General features: G+C 43.2%; 2 protein-coding genes and 2 long non-coding RNA genes across 10 annotated transcripts in view; 3 read left to right on the forward strand and 1 right to left on the reverse strand.

Annotated features, from left to right (window-relative positions):
- Positions 1 to 15,599, forward strand: part of LOC107076270 (butyrophilin subfamily 2 member A2-like) — a 323,939-nt gene that overhangs the window by 238,219 nt on the left and 70,121 nt on the right. The gene's annotated exons all lie outside the window — the stretch shown is intronic.
- The window catches only part of LOC102682209 (uncharacterized), a 131,390-nt gene that overhangs the window by 72,687 nt on the left and 43,104 nt on the right, over positions 1 to 15,599 (reverse strand). For both annotated transcript variants that reach the window (XM_069187926.1, XM_069187927.1), the window contains one exon: positions 2,379 to 2,411. In XM_069187926.1, the coding sequence (XP_069044027.1) occupies positions 2,384 to 2,411 (28 nt within the window). In that variant the 3' untranslated portion in view covers positions 2,379 to 2,383. The remainder of the gene's footprint in view (positions 1 to 2,378; positions 2,412 to 15,599) is intronic.
- Positions 7,718 to 11,409, forward strand: LOC138238279 (uncharacterized). The gene is made up of 2 exons (XR_011189343.1): positions 7,718 to 9,673; positions 10,576 to 11,409. It is a non-coding gene; the product is annotated as an uncharacterized lncRNA (long non-coding RNA).
- LOC138238156 (uncharacterized) lies at positions 11,777 to 13,679 on the forward strand. Its single transcript, XR_011189294.1, has 2 exons — positions 11,777 to 12,179; positions 13,430 to 13,679. It is a non-coding gene; the product is annotated as an uncharacterized lncRNA (long non-coding RNA).

Genomic DNA, 15,599 nt, shown 5'->3' on the forward strand with positions numbered 1-15,599 from the left:
TGTTTCAGACTTGATGTCCAGGTGGTTCCTTGAATTCAGACCCTGAACCAGGCCTGGACTCTCTATCCTGTCCAAGATATTGCAAGATGTTCAGGACACAAACACTCCAGGAGAAAATGACTTTTGAGGAGCTGGGGGTTAAAGAAGTTCGGCTCCCGAAAATACAATATTAACACAGACAGAGGAAAGAGGGAAACAGAAGAAGAAAAGGTGATTTTATGTTTTTATGTTTCTTCCTGCTGACCCATCAGCCTGGTTGACATGTGAAGAGAAGCAGCCATTTCTCAGACAAGAGAGAGGCCTACAGGCCCCAGAGGAGCCCCTGTACCAGAGTCACACTGCTGCCTCTCACAAGAGGCTGTGTGTCTGTGAAGCTGCAGGGGAAGAGCACTGTCATCATACCATCATTATTGTAGACCCTCAGTCAGGAGTGAGCAGAGACCAGAGCACATGGCCTTCAGGGAAAATGAGTTTTCTACACTGTCAGCCCCTCCAGGAGAGACTCATACTGGCCATTAGACTGAAACACAGGACAGAGATAGAAATTCCCACCATGAAACTTTGATTGATCTTCACAGCCCACATGTAGGATGTTACAGAAACATGAGAGTGAAATACATCTCCGTCTGTTTACACACCAGGAATGACCATCTCACACCAAAGAGACCTTCTGGTCTCAAGACCTCAATAACCCCAGACACTAGGGCTTAAAACAGCATCTCTATCATCAAGAAGAGACAGACCTACCTGCAGCACTGCACAGCCACTGCCATTCTGAAACACAGAGATACAGACACTGTTAATCACAGACACACACTGGGCTCCACATTGAGACAAAGATGTCTCTACAGTTTGAATCTCATAGTACCACAATTCAGGGGTCAGAGGTAATTAAATTCACTGGAGACCAGTAATGCTCTCTTGAACTGGTTTTATTCAAGAGACTAAAAGTTAGAATTACAAGAGAACTTCAGACATACAGTATCAGTATAAAAAATCAGGAGCTCAGCTTCATTCACACTGAAACCAGTGTGAAACCTCCTCTTTATTGCTCATGTTCTAAGAATTGAAAAAATACATTAGTAATACAGAATTATTTAAGAATGGACTTCTTTGTTGTGTTATTTTAATGATACATTGTTAGTGTTGCCCAGGTCTTCCTGATCCAACAGAATTGCCCTTTTGGGAGCTCCTGCCCCCCAGTTCCCCAATTTAAATACTCCTCTGTCCTCCACACACACTGACAGGGAGAGAGCTGGAGCCCAGCAGGAGCTGTGACTTTACACACAGTGGACTTACGCAGGTCAGGGATGGGGCTGCCTTCACCTGTACAGAAGAAAGGAGAGGGTCAGTACTGAGCTGTAGTGTCCTGGGGGACACTGTGTCCAGCACAGACAATACTGGGGTTATACCCCAGACAGGTGAACAGGGCAAAGGTCATGTAAAGATATAGTTTATAGAGAGACAGTGCGTGGGTTATCAGGCTGTGCTGTTCGATGGCTTTATGTCTAATATCTCTGAAGGAGATCGAGCACCAGTGTGAAAACAGCTCACAACCAGCAGCCCACTGAGACCCAGCAGTGTGAGCCTGGCCAGTACCTGGATGGGAGACTCCTGGGAGAGCTGAGGCTGCTGCTGGAAGAGGTGTTAGTGGGGCCAGTAGGGGGCGCTCACCCTGCAAGCCCCAGTACAGTGACGGGTACACATATTATTCTTATTATGTAGGATCATGAGGTCAGCAGTGAAATAGTGTTCTTACCATCAGTTGTGTAAATATTGTAATAACGGATTTTATCATCTCTGTGTAGGACTCATGATTTGTACCCATGACATGTAGTCTCCTACAGACTGTGAGATTTTCACAGTAAAAAGGTTTTGATTTAGGTTGTCTGATTTTATAGCTCAGTCAGTCCAGCACAGACATGACTCCACTGGCTGAATGACAACATGATCACTGTGGAAGGAGATGAGGTTTTCCACAGGAATATGATGTGAACCTGCAGTGAATCTCAGTTTACACTGATTCTCATTCTCCGTACTCTTTTATCAGTGCATTCCTCACCAGGAATCAATACTCATTAATATTAGTGCTCAATAGCAGTACTTTGTCTGTATCTTCAACAGGAAACACAGACCTACCTTCAGCACTGCACAGCCACTGCCATTCTGAAACACAGAGATACAGACACTGTTAATCAGAGTCACACACTGGAACACAGAGATACAGACACTGTTAATCACAGACACACACTGGAACACAGAGATACAGACACTGTTAATCCCAGTCACACACTGGAACACAGAGATACAGACACTGTTAATAAAATGTCAGTACAGTCAGTGCTGTCAGCCAACAGAGTTTCACACAGTGCACATACGTGATTTAGGGATAGGAGCTCGCTTCACAGCATCTACAGAAAGAGAGAGTAGATCTTTATTGTATTAAAGACCTTTATTGCTTCAAACCTGTTATTATAGCAGAGTTTATACTACAGTCTGCAGTCAGTTCATTTCAGGATCCCCAGTCTCCACTGCAGTGTGGATCAGAGTGTCAGTGAGTGAGAGCAGCAGTGGCTGTAAGACTGGAGTCTCACTCAATAAGACTGAGCAGCACAAGGCAATAAGACACACAGACACATCACAGGACACCCTGGAGTCTGGTGCTTGAGCCATTGAGAGAGATAAGAAATAAACACAGTCTGCTGTCTCCAGCACTGAGGGATATTTCATATTTAAATAACCATCCATTGATACTGAATTCTGTTCATTGTTCAGTCAGATGAGTGAAAGTGTGGGCTGCTCTCACACAGACTAAGAGTCCTGTACCCACAGTGACCAGTATCACTGACTGAGTGACCTGTACCCACAGTGACCAGTATCACTGACTGAGTGACCTGTACCCACAGTGACCAGTATCACTGACTGAGTGACATGTACCCACAGCGACCAGTATCACTGACTGAGTGACCTGTACCCACAGTGACCAGTATCACTGACTGAGTGACCTGTACCCACAGTGACCAGTATCACTGACAGAGGATGTCCTGCTCACTGGCCACACTGCCTGATCTCTGGACATCAGCTGGACAGTGAGAAATGACCAGTCACACTCCATGGTGAGCACATCTCCACACCAGGCCTGATCCAGGAAGACTGACACACAGACAGTATCAGTCTGACACAGACAGGGGCCCAGCTGGCTGAACACAAGCAGTCAGAGCAGTGTCACACTGCTGAGCATCTATTTGCAAAGAAGTGGACCCTACGCAGGTATGATCACGTGTAAACAGTAAAATCCAAGGCCAAGGTCTTAAAACTAACAAAAGGTCAAAAACCAAAAGGGAAATGTAAACACAAAAAATGGAAAAGTGGAAAAGGCAAGCCAAAAATCCAAAAACCGGGAGGGAGTCTTGGGAAGATATCACAGTGAAAGAACCATATAGCTCTCAAGGTCTACCCTCTGGTGGCAGGATGCTGGTACTGTAACAACCAGCTGTGTTGTTCCAGCTCTACAGACACTGTGTGTAACAGCAGGACACAGGCAGGACCCCCACAGTGTCAAGAAACAGACTGTTCACTCAGGACAGGGGGCTGATGGCCTGTTGTCAGTCTGAAAGGAGACTTTTCAGGCAAGAGTGGAGAACATGTGTCTTTGACACATTAGAAGAGAGCAAAGAAGACTGATATTCATACAAGCAGCATTTTTTACTTTATAGTTTGTGCTGCCAGTTAGTTTTTTTCACCCATGCAAGTTGTCTAAAACTAAAGTTTTCATTAAAATATTAACTTTGAAAATGTGTATTGTGACCAAACTGAGAGGGAGTCATAACTGAGTAAGATCTCCTTATTTACATTGTTGTACAGGAATTTCTCTATTTCTCTGTAGCTTCTATTGCTTTTGTAAATCTTCACAACTGATCAAATACCTGTGTGTATTGCTGATGAAAATAAAAGAAGGATACAATACAGTTCATTACAGTAGAGTACAGTAAACTGCAGAACAACAGTGCACTCAAATATAATTCATTAGTGTTTGTATTGGTGGATCTGTGATCTCACAGACACAGAAGATCACTTACCCAGTTCTGTGAGGATGACAGGAATGGCTGGAAATAATAAGACATGATTTAGACCATCAGACCTCTGGTGTCTGATGACACTCAAATTGGTTTAAGTTTTCAATTTCAAAGTGGCAGTTAATAGCTCCTTCCATAAATAAACTGTCAATTATAAGAAAAGTGTAAATAAACAAGTTGTTCAATGTGGATCTTGTATCATAATAACATACAATTCAGTTAGAACACTGGTGCAGGATCATTTACAGAGGAGCTCCTGCTGAAATCACTACAGGACACAGCACAGAGAGTCTGACTGATTTACTCACCATTGAGTTTCTCCTCCCCTGTAAGAAACACAGACAGGACACTCAGTGACACAGGATCAGGGCATCTGTCAGATGATTTTCTGGACACTCCACTCAAGGTGCTTTACAGGTTATGGGGACTCCCCTCCACCACCACCAGTGTGAAGCCCCACCTGGATGATGTGACGGCAGCCATAGTGCGCCAGAACGCTCACCACACATCAGCTATTAATGGGGAGGAGAGCAGAGTAATGAAGCCAATTCATAGATGGAGGCCATGATTGGTAAGGACCAATGGGAAATTTGGCAAGGAAGGGTCTTTGAATGGGCTTGACTATGGTGACAAAGATAGATACTCTGGAATCAGAGGACTGCACTGCTCTGTAAATTGAATCCTTAAACTACTGCAGATGTGTGTGGTTGTCAAATCTTATTCTGATATTAAAATTTAAATATTTATTTACCTGTTAGTGCCTTTCTGCATTAATCATACTGTACAGTAACAATAAACAATCTCATGAAATACAATGATTACACACAACTCTGCACAAACTACTGTACAGTATTTCACAATATTGTGTAACACTAACAGAAATATTTTTATTTCATAGAGTACACAGAATTATTAGAAATTGTGTATAAATAGTAATTAGAAAAAAGTTAATTTTATTTTACATGTTGCTTTTTAAAAATATACTATACACAGAGGCTTTAAGAACATATTGTACTGTAATTTATAGCAATTGTAACAATCCTGGAGCCTGAGCACCTGACCTTCATCGTCCAGCTTGCCCTCTCCTCTCTCTATAAACAGAGTCCAGTTTCCTCTCTCTGTCTCTCTGGCCATCACTCTCTCCCTCTTTACCTTCTTCCTTCCTGTCCTATCTGAGTGACCAGCACTCCTGCGTCCCTAACAAGGACAAGAGGCCAGTTCACTGCACTCCCAGTCTCCTGCCTCTCTCGTCCTCCTGTTCAGAGGGAAACTATAGAGAATCGCTACAACATACTGTAGTTTCAAGACATGTGATCATTAGGCTAAGGAGAAAGAACAGATTAAATGAAGCTGCTTTCACAAGTGTCACCTGTTGATCTGTTTTGAGCAACGAAGGGCTGATTGTGGCTCACTGGTAAAATGCAGTGAGTTTATCTCAGGGTTTGATGTGTATTATACTGTAGATGTTTGTATTACAGATAGCTGCATCAGTAGCTCTGCTGGGGTGTAGTTCTCTATCAAGACTAGAAGATGCTCTGGCTCATGAGCTAAAAGTTTTAGTTTTTTTAGTTCCTACTGGCTGCATTGTAAATTGTCAGTTGTTCTCAAGAGGAATGTCCTGAGCTGCTCATACACAGAGGGATTATAAATCCTTCCTGTCGCAAACATTCAGACACACATGTCTATATATAATGAGCACATACTGTCCATTCTTCTCCACTGGATCACCAGAAGTACTGATGCTGCTACAGTAACAGCTGCTGTTAGGAAGAGAGCCACCATCCATCCAGAGGGAGCAGGGAAATAGTCTCCTGGAAAACAGAATAAATTAAGAATAAATTAGATAAATGTAGTGTCATTCTGTAGCGTTGCCATGGCAGCCAACCTCTCCCCTTCTCTCCTGTCAATCAGTGCTGGTTGCCATGGATATACAATAAAAGAGGAGACCTGGATCACCTGGGCAGAGTCTGATCGTGCCTGTGTAGGAGATGTGGGCTTTTAATTTACTGTTGATTACTGTTTGATTGTAAATTGCAAGAGTACTTGACAACTTTTAAGAGCCAATCAAACATTATAATTTACATTCTTCACACCCTGATTCTAAATATGCAAAATACAGTTTATTGATAAAACACCAACACACACATAACAAGCAAAAAAATGTATTTGATGTATTTGAATATACTGTATCAGTGCTGATCTGCTGCGATACAAAAGGCTAATTGTTCACTCGGGGATAACAAAGATCAGAGACCAAGACATGTTATTGGTTTTAAAAGTCTCATATAATTAAATTACAGTATTACATGCACTACAGAAAGCACACTGACAGGCTGCATCACAGTGTGATATGGCAACTGAGGTACCGCTGACCGCAGTGCCCTACAGCGGGTGGTGGACACTGCCCAGTCCATCACTGGGGCTGCACTCCCATCCATACAGGACACTGATGACAGACGGTGCCTGAGGAAAGCTCTGAGCATCATCAAAGATCCCACACACCCCAGCTACAGACTGTATGACCCTCTACCATCTGGAAAACAGTACAGGAGTATCCAGGCCTGGACCAGACTCGGAGACAGTGTTTACCCCTGAAATATCAAACTATAAAACTTCCAGCCTCTCTCACCTACAATCTGAACCCTCACAGTGCCTTCTCTCTTTATCAAAACTCAAACACACATTGAAATCTGCCTCTACCTCACATGTCAAGACGTTCACTCCCCATTATTTTCTATCCTTTATTTCATTCTGTTGATGTATGATTTTGCACATTGCCTGTTGTCTCTGTCTTTCTTTTCTTGCACCATTGTATTGTACTACTTACCGTCTGAGAGCGAGTAAATAGCATTTCGTTATACCATAGACCTGTGTATGAGCATGATGACAATAAACTTGAACTTGTTGAACTTCAGTCTTGCAATAATACTCTGTGCTCAGTTTGTCTTCTTGGGTGGGACTGCAAGGTACACAGATGAGAAGAACTAGGCTCATCCTGGCTATAGCCTGGTTCTGGATGTTGTAGAGTGCAACTGTCTCATTTCATTGATGAGGTGAAAATAACAGTGGGTTTGCAAACACAACATCTCTTCTGTTTCAGATAGATGATCACGGGGAGAAGTCTGTGTCACGACCACCAGCCAGCTGAGATCAACACGTAAGCGAGCCAATCAGCACCAGCAGCGGATTACTACTAACAAGCGCTGCCGCACGTGTTAACACACCTGCAATTGCTCTACCGTGCGGCACGCCGGGTTATTTATACCATTCGTACCTGATTCCCGTTGCTCGGTATTGAGTTCTCTACTTGTTGCTCAGCCTAGCGTTCTTACCCCTCTTTTGCCTTCCTGGAATTCTGCCTGCACCTTTTGCCTTCGGACTTCGGATCTCGTCTCGCCCCTTGGATTGTTTGCTATCATTGCCTGTTTTGGATTTGACCCTGTAGCTCTCTTTTCGATTACGATTCTGTCTCACGTTTTGGATTGTTCGCCACCAGTGCCTTTACCGGATCTCGACTTACCTTCGCCTTCGGACTCCGACTCAGCTCCTGGATTTGCTCGGTACGTTTACTTACCTCCCTGCGACTCCTGCATCTGCATCGGATCCTTTTCACCTCTACAGAGCAGCGTTACAAGTGCCCTTTTTCAGATTACCGTACGTCTTGTAAGACAGGGCCAAAACACAGAACATACAACAAACCCCATTTTTCTCTGTTTTTATATATCCTGATTTACATTAGGATGTATCAAGTAAGAAAAGTTTATTTTCATCTGGGCATGAATGTTTTTCCCCATATGCTCCCCAGTCTCAGTGTGTGTTTCAGTCTATACAGCCCTGCAGTGTATAAATGGGGAGTGAAGGCAGGTCTGGTCAGGCTTGTCTGAAGGCACAAGAGAAGCACTCTCTCTCTTAAAGGGCTTTAAAGCTGGTGCTAACTCCTTGAAGTCAGGTGAGGGTTTTTTGCAATATAAGGATTATTTTTGTGTTCTTCTCCATGGTTAGGATTGTTTTTCTTTTTGTACAGTTAGTGGCCTTTTTCATCATTTATGTTTCTTCCCTCTTTGCCATTGCTTTTCCAGGGATACTGCAGCTGTACTTTGTTTGTTTGTCTTTTTCCCCACTCTGCTGCTGCAGTTTCTACACTGTAAATAGGAAATCAGACCCTTCCCACTGCCCTCCCTGAGGCTGTGATTGATCTGGAGAATAAACCTGAGAGCTGTGAGCTCTACTGAGACAAGCTGCAGTGATGGGGGTTCAGTAAGAGACTCAGTGGGGTGTTTGTCTCAGAATAGATCAGTCATTTCAACATCAGTTCATTAATCTCTACTGTCAGTAGAGATTGGGGTTTTTACCTTAGATTTGGGTTTGTCTTCACAGGGCAGGGGGAGTAAATTTAGCTTCTGTGTTTCCATATCAGACAGGTCTTTATCTCCGTAGTGTGACACAGTGAATGTGTGTCTAAGAATCTATGTGTGAAAAAAACTACTATAACAGTTGGGGATATTTAATTTGAATTGAGGGACTATTCCTAGGCCAAGAGTAATACAATAAATAATGTATTTCCTGCCAAAATAAAAAGTTCAGTTACTCATGCCAGCACTGTGAAAGGAAGGGGCAGTAGAGTATTAAGCTGAGAAATGCCCTCCTCTCAGGACAGGGGGTAATTAATTCTGATCTCTCTTTACTGACAGTGTTTCAGTGACATGAAGTCAGTCAGTGTCTCTGTGGCCTGTTTTCCTCAGAGCAGCTCAGACATGTCAGAGTCAGGTGCTCATGGTTAGTTTAAGAGGGGTATTTACTGGGGCTGTAGGGCTCCTCTTACTGGCCAGGGGTAATAACTTTGGGGTCTTTCTCTTCAGCCCAGCTGGTGTTTTCACATGGTCCTGGTCATTAAGAGACCCAGTGGTGTGTTTCACTAAGAATGACACTGGAGTGTCAATATTATTTCACTAGTCCCACCAGAGTGAGTGTGTATTGGGGTGTTTGCCTGTGATATTGGGGACCTCGTTTCAAACAGGAGTGGTCTAGAGGGTGTCTGTGTTTCCAGAGTGATAGACTCTCCTGTGGATTAAGTCAGTGTTTGACACTGTGTCCTGTTCTACACAGAACAAGTGTGAAATATCAGTGGAAGATGTTGTCATGTCGGCTTCACGGATCAGGCTGCGGTTTCCACTCTTGCCCAGGAGTGGGCGCCCTTCATCATCACAGAACTAATGGGGCTCCTGTCTAGAAATGAGTCAGGTGTTTTTATAAATTCATGTAGGTGGCTGTGTCAGCCTCTCTAGGCACCAGGAGTCAAAAAATAAGAGCTGATAAGAGTCTCTTTGATCGTCACTTGATTGACAGGGAGATCAGCGAAAGAGAGCAATTAAAACCCCCATTCGCGCTGAACATGTATAAGCCCCGCCCCCCGTCTGTCAGTGGTCAGAGCTCACTGATTGACAGCTAGTGTCTCCTATCAGAGAGGCGGACAGTGAGCGCGAGCAGTCTGAAGTCGGTATGAGCGCCTCTGTTTCTCTCGTCTTTCTCTCCGGGTTTCTGGATGTGTTATTTCTGCTTTAAATTGAACACTTTGGATATTTCTTGGCATTTTCAAAGTAAGTATGGTGGGTTTTCTTATATTTCACAAGGTTTTGTTCTTTCCATTATATTTTTTCTGTAAAAAATGAGCATTATGCAGGTTTTTATAAATTCATGTAGGTAGGTGCGTCAGCCTTTCTAGACTCCAGGAGTAAAGAAAAAAATAAGACCTGAGAGGAAACTCTTTGATTTTTACTAAATCGACAGGCAGACAAATTTTTACTAAATCGACAGGCAGACAAATTATTCAGTATTAAGAATTAAGAGTTAATACTGCTCCTACTGTCTCCTATCAGAAATTATTATTATTTCTGTTTAATTTGAATACTTTAGATATTTCTTCACATGTTCAAAGTAAGTGTGAAGTCCTTTATTTCAGCAAGGTTTTGCTTTTTCAATCATATTTTTCTGTTACAAACGAGCATTATGCAGTCTTTGAATTCAGCACTTTTTTTATTCTGCGTCGTCAGGAAAATGGTCTCAGAGAAGATGAACGAGCTGCTGAACTGGGATTTGAAATAAACCGGTTTAACAGACAGGCTGTCCAGTTTCTTACAGTATACAGGTCGCTGTGGTGGGTTGTGAAGTGTTTGAAAGCGAGTGGTCGGGCTGTAGTTTCTCCTGCAGTCCGGTCGGTCCTGTGTTTATTAATAATGTCGTTTAAAAAATAAAGTTTCATCGCTGTGAAAACAAGTGTTTAATGTTTGTATTTAGATGATATTGGGATCACTCCCATGTGTAACACTAGTGAAACAGTGAAGAAGATGTCGTTTCTCTGGAAGGGAAGAGCAGTCATTAGTAATTGACTGGTGTTTCTCTCTCGGTGTGTTTGGGGACAAAGACATTTCACAGTCTGATGGAGTTGAGTTGGACTGTGATCGGCAGGAGCCTGTTGTGATGTTTGTGTTTTATTCCCCAGCTGCTGTGACTCTGGACCCTGATACAGCTCACTGTGAGCTCAGCCTGTCTGAGGATGGGAAGAGAGTGAGATGGGGACAGTGGAAGAGTCTCTCTGACAATCCTCACAGATTTGATCAGTGGTCCTGTGTCGTGAGCAGGGAGGCCTTCACCTCAGGGAGACACTACTGGGAGGTGGAGGTGAATGACTGCTGGAGAATAGGAGTGACCAGAGAGTCTGCAGAGAGGAAAGGGGGGTTCAGCTTCTCTCCCCAGCAGGGTTACTGGTGTCTGGACTCTTACCGGTCTGGTTTCTCTGCTCTCACTGACCCTCGGACCCCTCTCTCCCGCAGTCTGCGGCCCAGGAAGCTGGGGGTGTGTGTGGATATTGAGGAGAGGAAGGTCTCCTTTTACACAGTGGAGTCCAGAGCTCATGTCTACACTTTCACTGACATGGTCTTCCCTCAGGGGGAGAAGATCTATCCTGTCTTCTGGACCCGGGATCAGTATAAAGACCTTGAGCTGCTGCCTGCTGTCAGTGTGGAGATTAAACCCGTCACTGACTCATGAACACAGGCTGACTCTCTCCCAGCTCTCTGTCCACTGCTCACACTGGGAGACGGGTTTACTGACGGGCAGTGAGGTGAGGTCAGAAATATAATAGGAATTGTAGAAATGATGATGTTGTGTTTAATTTTTTTTACTATAACACATTTAAACGGGGGAAAATAACATGTACGAGAGAGGGCGAGATAACGCGCTACCAGCCAGCTGTACTCCTGACTTGTAAATATCTCTGGAAACCCTGCTGTGTTTTTTGTCTAATTTTTAAGAAAATAAACTTTTAAAAATGAAATCCCGTGTGAGTCTCTCATGCGCGCGCCGGTGACTGTGAAGCTGCCAGAACGGGGAGGGACCCGCTGACGTCACCACAGCCAGGAGGAATAGGGACTGTGACGCAGACAGGAAGTGGCTCAGGGTGGTTATGGGAGTTGTAGTTTACAGGCAGCGCTGCTTCTGTTACCAGCTATAGCCAGTCTAATACCCGGATCTCTTTAATACAGGGATGCATGACTATATTCAGTATTTTTGTTCGTTTGGGGTTTATTTTTACTGTGGTGGTTTGTGAGACGTTTTATTGATCTCTGATCATTTTCTAGTCTTCTTTATTTTATTTCCCAATAAAGTTTGGTAATGGGCCAGTGAAAGCTCTGCTTTCCTTCATATGAAAAGCCAGGGGCAGTTTTTTTTTTTCTTCAGAGACAGAAACCTGGGCTCCGTGTCGGTCTTGTCTTCCGTCCTGGCGTTTGGACATTTCATGTGGACGATTCTCTGTCCACAGAGTGACTGTGTCCTGAGAGGTAGTTTTGACACACTCCCTTGTGCGCTGGTTAGTGTGGTAATTGTGAGACGCTCCCTAGAGCAAGCGGGTTAGAAGATGGCGACAGACCTGCTGTTCTAGTAAGAAGTGAAGTTAAACTCATTCCTGGTGTTGTGTTCAGCTGTGTTTAATATATATAAACTAACCTGAAACACGAGAGACTGCACCGGGAGATTACTGCATTGCTTCGGCAGTTTGTGTATTCAGCATCATTATCTGGGGGATTATTTTTGAAACTTTGGGATGTAAGTATATAATTATATTTCATTTAGCTTATTTTAGTTCCTCTGTCCTGAAACAAAACGCGCTACAATGCGTTACTTGTTTGCCACTTTTGTTTTAATCCTAGCCGTGTCCAAACTCTCAGAACAAACTGAAAAGCTCCTAAGACTGTATCTCCGACCACATTTGAAATATTTCACTTTGTTCACTTTGTGACGCAGCGCTGTACCGCGGGAAAACACTGTTGACAAAATGAATATCGAACTTCGAGCTGTTCAATTATTCTCTTAGAAATACATTTTATTATACAAATAAATTCAACTGCTTGACTAAAATGTCTCTATGACTACATTGTTGTAAAAACAATGTTGTAAAAGGTCTGTTCCATATTAGACAGGTCTCAACTAAAATACTTATTATAATTTAAATAATTATAATAATTATAATTACAATTTAGTCCGCTAGATTAAATGTTGGTGACTAGAAAGTGACTAATAGATACTGACAGACGGAGTGTTCCACACTGACAGGCTGGAGGAACTGAGTCTCTTTAGTCTGAAGGCAGTGTCCCACACTGACAGGCTGGAGGAACTGAGTCTCTTTAGTCTGAAGGCAGTGTCCCACACTGACAGGCTGGAGGAACTGAGTCTCTTTAGTCTGAAGGCAGTGTCCCACACTGACAGGCTGGAGGAACTGAGTCTCTTTAGTCTGAAGGCAGTGTCCCACACTGACAGGCTGAAGGAACTGATTCTCTTTAGTCTGAAGGGAGTGTCCCACACTGACAGGCTGAAGGAACTGAGTCTCTTTAGTCTGAAGGGAGTGTCCCACACTGACAGGCTGGAGGAACTGAGTCTCTTTAGACTGAAGGGAGTGTCCCACACTGACAGGCTGGAGGAACTGAGTCTCTTTAGTCTGAAGGCAGTGTCCCACACTGACAGGCTGGAGGAACTGAGTCTCTTTAGTCTGAAGGGAGTGTCCCACACTGACAGGCTGGAGGAACTGAGTCTCTTTAGTCTGAAGGGAGTGTCCCACAGTGAATCTAGTGAATCTGTATCTCATGAAGCAGTCTGTACAGTAAAGTCTCAGTTCAGTTATTGGTTCTATAGTGTTACATTTAGAGATGCGCAGTTAAAACATAGTTTTTCCGTTTTTAAAGTGCAAATGTTTTTGCAAAATGTATGATGTTTTTCTGTGTCTGGCAATGACATTTCTGTAGTTAGCAATCAGGACCTCCCACTGGTCATGTTAGTGGTCTGTCTTTGATGGTGTTGAGGTGCTGTACCCCCTGTGTGTTCAGGAAAGGAGAAGGAGGAGAACTCATAGGCTCACAGGACACTTCCAGGAGAGAAGCTGTGCAGGACGTTGCTCTGAGACTCCGGTATAATCATTTTAAATTTTATAGACTGAATCAAAGTAAAATGATTACAGTGTCTTCACATACATGATTTAAAAAGCAGTCCACCATACATGGACATTTTTTCCTACCATAATCACCCCCATTAATAAAGTTTTTTTTTAAACAATCCACAACCTGTGCAAGTAGTCTGTTGTTCTCAGGTAATTTAACACTGACTAAAACTAAAAGGAGCTTAGAAAACCTTCTGTATCTCAAACACTGGCTTTAGGGCCTTGATGAAAGCTCAAGTTCCAAGGATCCACAAGCAACATCATGTCTGCAGGTTGTGTCCAAAGAAAGTCAGTGCAAATCACAGCAATACTGCAGATTTAAAACTGCACTTAGAGGTGCAGCTTTAAAGTGAACCTGGACAGTTAATCACAAACAAGACAGATGAGGCTTCAGGTGAACTCAGTCTACAGGTCAGCTAATTTAGTTTTATTTCTGTAACCAAAATGTGCTGTTTTCTGTGTGGCTTGTTATGGTCTTTGAAAAGGCAATATATTTTTGTTGAACACATGAGTCGGCCTAAATATTATAGACTCTGCAAATATTTTTCTCCTTAATATCACTGGTACTTCTATCAGTTGAAAACTGAACAGAACCACATTTTCTATCAAAAACTGCACATCTCTTAATAAACAGATGAAGATGTGTTTTACTGCTGTGAGCTCTCCTGTCTGTGTTGAACCAACTCTTCTCCCCATCAGATCAGGGTTTGTCCTGGAGGGAAGTGGTTCTGTTGCTCAGTCTGACCCTTCTCTCAGATCAGGGTTTGTCCTGGAGGGAAGTGGTTCTGTTGCTCAGTCTGACCCTCCTGTCAGATCAGGGTTTGTCCTGGAGGGAAGTGGTTCTGTTGCTCAGTCTGACCCTCCTGTCAGATCAGGGTTTGTCCTGGAGGGAAGTGGTTTTGTTGCTCAGTCTGACCCTCCTCTCAGATCAGGGTTTGTCCTGGAGGGAAGTGGTTCTGTTGCTCAGTCTGACCCTTCTCTCAGATCAGGGTTTGTCCTGGAGGGAAGTGGTTCTGTTGCTCAGTCTGACCCTCCTCTCAGATCAGGGTTTGTCCTGGAGGGAAGTGGTTCTGTTGCTCAGTCTGACCCTCCTGTCAGATCAGGGTTTGTCCTGGAGGGTCAGTTGCTCCACGGCCAAAACGTTGTGTTTTCTTTCTTCTCTTTTCAGCATGGAATAAACCTATAACTTGTTCCTTATAAGCTTTATAATGTTGGAACAAGCACATTAAAACCACAACCCACTGTAAATTAGCAAGTTAAAGAGTTTGATGGACCAAATATTTCTGCATAATTAAAATATTTGTGAAGAAGGTGGAAGGTTGTGTACTTTTGTCCAACTGAGAAATCTTGCTTTTCTAAAATATACTTACAGATGGAGCCATTCAAAGTGCGCGGCACAGACACGTACCGCGGGTAATTGGCTATGGCCTCGCGTATCGTGACGCAAAATACCGCGGTACGTGATTGGTTGACCAACAGAGGCACTCATGGTGCGTTGGTCGGTCGTAGAAAGATTTAAATGTCTTTACTGTGCCCGTTTAAGTATTGAATATTCATATGGAATTTTACCACTGAAGGGAAATCTTAGTAGCTGAGCATAAAAAGAATAGGAGCATACTGTAACGCGTGTGAAGGCCATAAACGATATTAATTTTGGAACATAAACATACAGTATATGGCTGGTCTCGGTACTTTAAAGAAAACATACACACCAGTATTCCATTTCTCCCTAAACATTTTAAGCATCGAAGTCTTTAACTAACGTGATACCGGAGTCAACAAGCATACTTTTAGAATTTGATTAAAAGGGAATATAATATGGAATCGCGTATCTAAAGAAATTAATAACGATATAATTATATTCATGTACCGCAACACAAGAATAGTACACGCTGTACAATGTCTGCTGATACTGTTTCTGTAGGGCTTTTTTAACACTCCTTATGTGACCTTGCCAGTGGCGCTGTGGGTTAGGTTCCTGACTCATACATCACAGGTTGGGTGTTTGAATCCAGCTGGAGCCATGACTTTTTTTT

This window comes from Lepisosteus oculatus, chromosome 4 (assembly GCF_040954835.1).
Source record: "Lepisosteus oculatus isolate fLepOcu1 chromosome 4, fLepOcu1.hap2, whole genome shotgun sequence".
Taxonomy (NCBI): domain Eukaryota; kingdom Metazoa; phylum Chordata; class Actinopteri; order Semionotiformes; family Lepisosteidae; genus Lepisosteus; species Lepisosteus oculatus.